Source organism: Danio aesculapii, unplaced genomic scaffold, assembly GCF_903798145.1.
Source record: "Danio aesculapii unplaced genomic scaffold, fDanAes4.1, whole genome shotgun sequence".
Taxonomy (NCBI): domain Eukaryota; kingdom Metazoa; phylum Chordata; class Actinopteri; order Cypriniformes; family Danionidae; genus Danio; species Danio aesculapii.
The window spans coordinates 856-5,000 of NW_026613756.1; the positions used below are offsets into that span (position 1 = coordinate 856).

At 38.5% G+C, this 4,145-nt stretch overlaps 1 protein-coding gene across 1 annotated transcript in view; it reads right to left on the reverse strand.

Moving 5' to 3' along the window:
- Positions 1-3,356: 3,356 nt before the first annotated feature.
- The window catches only part of LOC130220283 (ankyrin repeat and SAM domain-containing protein 6), an 11,705-nt gene continuing 10,916 nt past the window's right edge, over positions 3,357-4,145 (reverse strand). Inside the window, exon 16 of the mRNA XM_056452655.1 lies at positions 3,357-4,133. Within this exon, the coding sequence (XP_056308630.1) occupies positions 4,035-4,133 (99 nt within the window). The 3' untranslated portion in view covers positions 3,357-4,034. The remainder of the gene's footprint in view (positions 4,134-4,145) is intronic.

Below are 4,145 nucleotides of genomic sequence, written 5' to 3' on the forward strand. Positions count from 1 at the left end.
GTGGCCAGTGAGTGTACATTTACAATATAAGTAATTGTAACTGAAACCTAAAAGATTCAAGTAAATCATCTTACATTAACAATGTTTTGCATTATTATTTATGAAACAGAGAACGCATCTCACTCCTGTTACTATTACTCAGTCCTGTTATGGCTTACAGTATATGAGTAACGGGACTGAGGGTCTGAGGGTGAGTTTTCAGCATAAAATTATCAAATTCATGCTAAATAGCCACATGGCACACATGCTAATAGCATGAGGATATGGAGCAAGTTTTAGCGGTTTATCAAAGATATGTATTTTTAAAATGAATTAATAAATGAGAAGACTTTCCCCTTTGTTTTCCCATTGCCTTTAAAAGATCTGGATGATGCAACTTCCTGTTGAAAATATGCCTTATGGAATGTCCCAAGTTAATCAAAGGGGTAAATGTGTTAGGGTAACAGTAATGAGTGAAAACCTGGGGACACGACTAAAATGTGTATTTTATCAAAAATGTTCAGATTTATTATTTTTTTTTAAATAGGAAATCATTGATTGGATATAAAACTGCATGTAAATGCAAAAAAAAACTAATTTGGAAGGATTTTAAACAATATATTTTAGCAAATGTTAGAAGCAGGGAGTGATGACATGCAACAGCTGCTCTTTTTAGTGTTCTACATAGTTTTTAATAATGATTTTAATTATTTATTCTAAATTTTGCAGTTTGTTAAATTTGAAGACTCTTTGATTATTACTAAATGCATTTTTGAGTTAATTTAATGCATTTTTATATATTTAATATTCTGGGGACATAAATGTTACCCATTCAGTGGAATGTCCTGTATATTCAGTGGCCTTTCTATCAAAACCACATTAACTTCTTCAGCAGGCATGTGTGGGTCAGACGGCACGGGCCAGCGTTTACTCCCATGAGCATCAGTGAGCCTTGGCTGCCTGTGTTAAGTTCCGCTTCACAACTGTTCCCTCCTTGAACAGATTTCACTAGATGAGTGAACTGACCACTGCAGAAACACCTCACAAGAGCTGTAGTTTTGGAGATGTGCTGACCCAGTCATCTTGCCATTACACTATGGCCCTTATTAAACTCACTCAAATCCTTACACTAGTCCATTTTCCTTTCTAACGTATCAACTTTAAAGACAAAATGTTCTCTTGCCTAATATATGCCACCTGCTAAAAGGTGCCTTGAGGAAGAGATGATCAGTGTTATTCACTTCACCTGTCTGTGGTCATAATGTTGTGCTGGATCAGTGTGTACACGGTATATCACAGCCAGTCTGCTTCAACAGAACTAGCAGCCTAAACTAAGGCTCATCACCAGAGGTGGTTAGGCCTTTGCTGTAGCTGACCATCACTTGTAAAGCAGCTCGTCATTCATTTTAGAATTGCCTGAACTCTCAAGGACTCTAAATCGTCTCTTTTTCTGTCAAGTTGAGGACAGGGTTGCCAACTTTACTGCTATGAAATATGTGACATAATTTGACTAGTGCAGCCATGCAAATTAGCATATGCATTCCATCATTGCATCATATTTACATTTACTGTTTAAAGGATGCATTCTGTACTGTACATTATATAAAACATTTAAAACTAAAAGCTAAATCAGTAAAGCCTTCTCAACACCACTGCTGCTTCAATCTGTGGAGCAACCAATAAACAAGACATGGGAAATCACATACAGGACAAACCAGGCAAGCTCAACATATGGGATGTCCTGGCTAATACAGGGCGGCTGGCAACCTTAGTTGAGGACACGACAACTCTACCAGTGTTTTATAATATATATATATATAATTGTGATTTACTATGTATTATATTACGGTTTTAGTGTTGTACTTTGTGAAATACTTTGATCAACCTTGGTTGTTTTTAAATAAGGTTGACACAGAGCTGACATCACACTTGACTGGAAGAGTGTTTGAATGCTTTAGTTTACCTTGCATTACTCTTTTTACTCTTTTCATTTCTCTCACTGGGCACACTTCACTCTCACCCTGCAGTTTTGTACATCTTTCCTCCACACCACATCTCTAGTGAACGGCTGTTCAGCACTAATTGTGTGCATGTGCTCTATAAATCTATCTACTTTTGGTTATGTTAACCTGTAACAGTATAGACAGTCTATTTTGAGTAAACACTAGGAATGCCCAGCGCTTCAGAGCAGCTCACACAGAAGCAGCTCCTTCCCCCAAGCCTCCCTCTGAAACAAATGCTCCTTAAAAGCAGTATTCTACTTTCACTACTCCTATAGTGCCTATATTATTGTTTGTTCATTATATGTACTTTAATGTATTTTATTTCAACATTTATAACACCTCTACAGCATTAGGCATTTGCACAAGTGTAAATATCATCTGTTAATATGTAAATTCAACTGTAAAATATGGTGATGTACTAAGGCTGCTGGTGACTGATGGGTTAGGGTGAAAAACATTTGATAAGTTGTAGATATTATGTATTTTCAGACGTTCAGTGAGGCTCAGGTAGAATGAGTGCAATGACATTCATAGATTCATGTTGAGATTAATGTTAATTAAGATCGTATTTAATTAATGATTAATATAAATTGATATAGATGAAACATGAATTTATACATTAAAATATCGAAACTAAACGGCGAGTGAAGTAAATCGAGTCAATTTCATCACAGAATCATTAGTTGAGTTGAATTGATTTGTTTTGAACAACCGATGCTTTCTAGAATGAACGGACGTCTTTACGAACGCTTAATTGATTCACTGATTCACTCGCTAGAATCATTGACGTTGATTCGCTAGAGTCATTTTAAACGAACCTTTGTTCATAAACAGGACACGGCTTTGCAAAGAGAATTTACAGAGTTTATCTTTGACTTTACTGGAAACTAAAGCGACGAAACAGCACAGTCAGCTTCTAGAGTTATAACATCAGACAAGGTAAGAAACTAAACATTTCATTATTGTTCATTGAGTGTCGAGAGGTGCAGTTTTGTCACGCGATGTCATGGCGATCATATAGGAGTGCTTTCACTAATGCGGCTGATGCTCGTATGAAACTAAAGGCTTTTCAAAGGCTCCAGATAGGCATTTCATTCACTTTAACATTATAAGGGTGTTATTATGGAGTCTTGATGAACCATTTTAATGATGTATAATTTCATATGTAATTACATTAACTCCAGCAGTAAATTAACCAAGGTTTTAATGTAGTAAACGTGTAGTAAAGTGTTTATTGGCTAATTGACTTCAGTTGGTTAATTTTCGTGAGGTAGTATTACAAACATGACATTTCAGTTTGCCAACCGGTCTCATATAGTTTAGTTTAATCGTGTTTTCAGGCATTCCTCTCCTCTTCCCCCTCCATAGTGTAGTAATGGGACTGAAATGGCCAATCACAAAAATTCCCCAGCGAGGGAGCTGTCGTCCAATAGGAAAAATCCGCTCTCACTCATGCTCCTCCTCCCGAGATTTAAGATTGCAGTACACGTGTGTGACCGATGGGGGAGCTCGCGGACACAAGGCTAAACACCAAATTTCAGTTTTACTATTGCTGTGAGGACTTTTGCTGAAATTTGCACAGCATCAAGTATAGGCCCTTTGGAGGCCATTAAAGCATTTTATTTGTGAGGACCACCTAAAATGTCCTCACAAAGAAAAATGTCCTCACAACATTGGTTGTTTCTCAATAGTTGGTCCTCACAAGTATAGCAAAACCAACACACACACACACACACACACACACACACACACACACTGGAGGAGTAGCGGCGCCCCCTGCTGGAAGACTCGCACACCTGCAGCACACACACTCATCGACAGTTCATGCACTGCAGTTGCTAAGGTGTGATATGTGGTTGCTAGGGTGTCCTGTGCAGTGTTCAGTGTGTGTGTGTGTTCAGTGCGTGTGTATCGTGTGTGTGTTCAGTGTGTGTGTGTGTTCAGTGTGTGAGTATCGTGTGTGTGTTCAGTGTGTGTGTGTGTTCAGTGTGTGAGTATCGTGTGTGTGTTCAGTGTGTGTGTGTGTTCAGTGTGTGTGTATCGTGTGTGTGTTCAGTGTGTGTGTGTGGCTGCGTGCGGTGTGCTGGCGCTGCTGCCGAATGAGGACTGGAAGTTGATGATGGTCTCCTGTAAGATCTGCCGCTCTCGACCCTATCAGGAGGA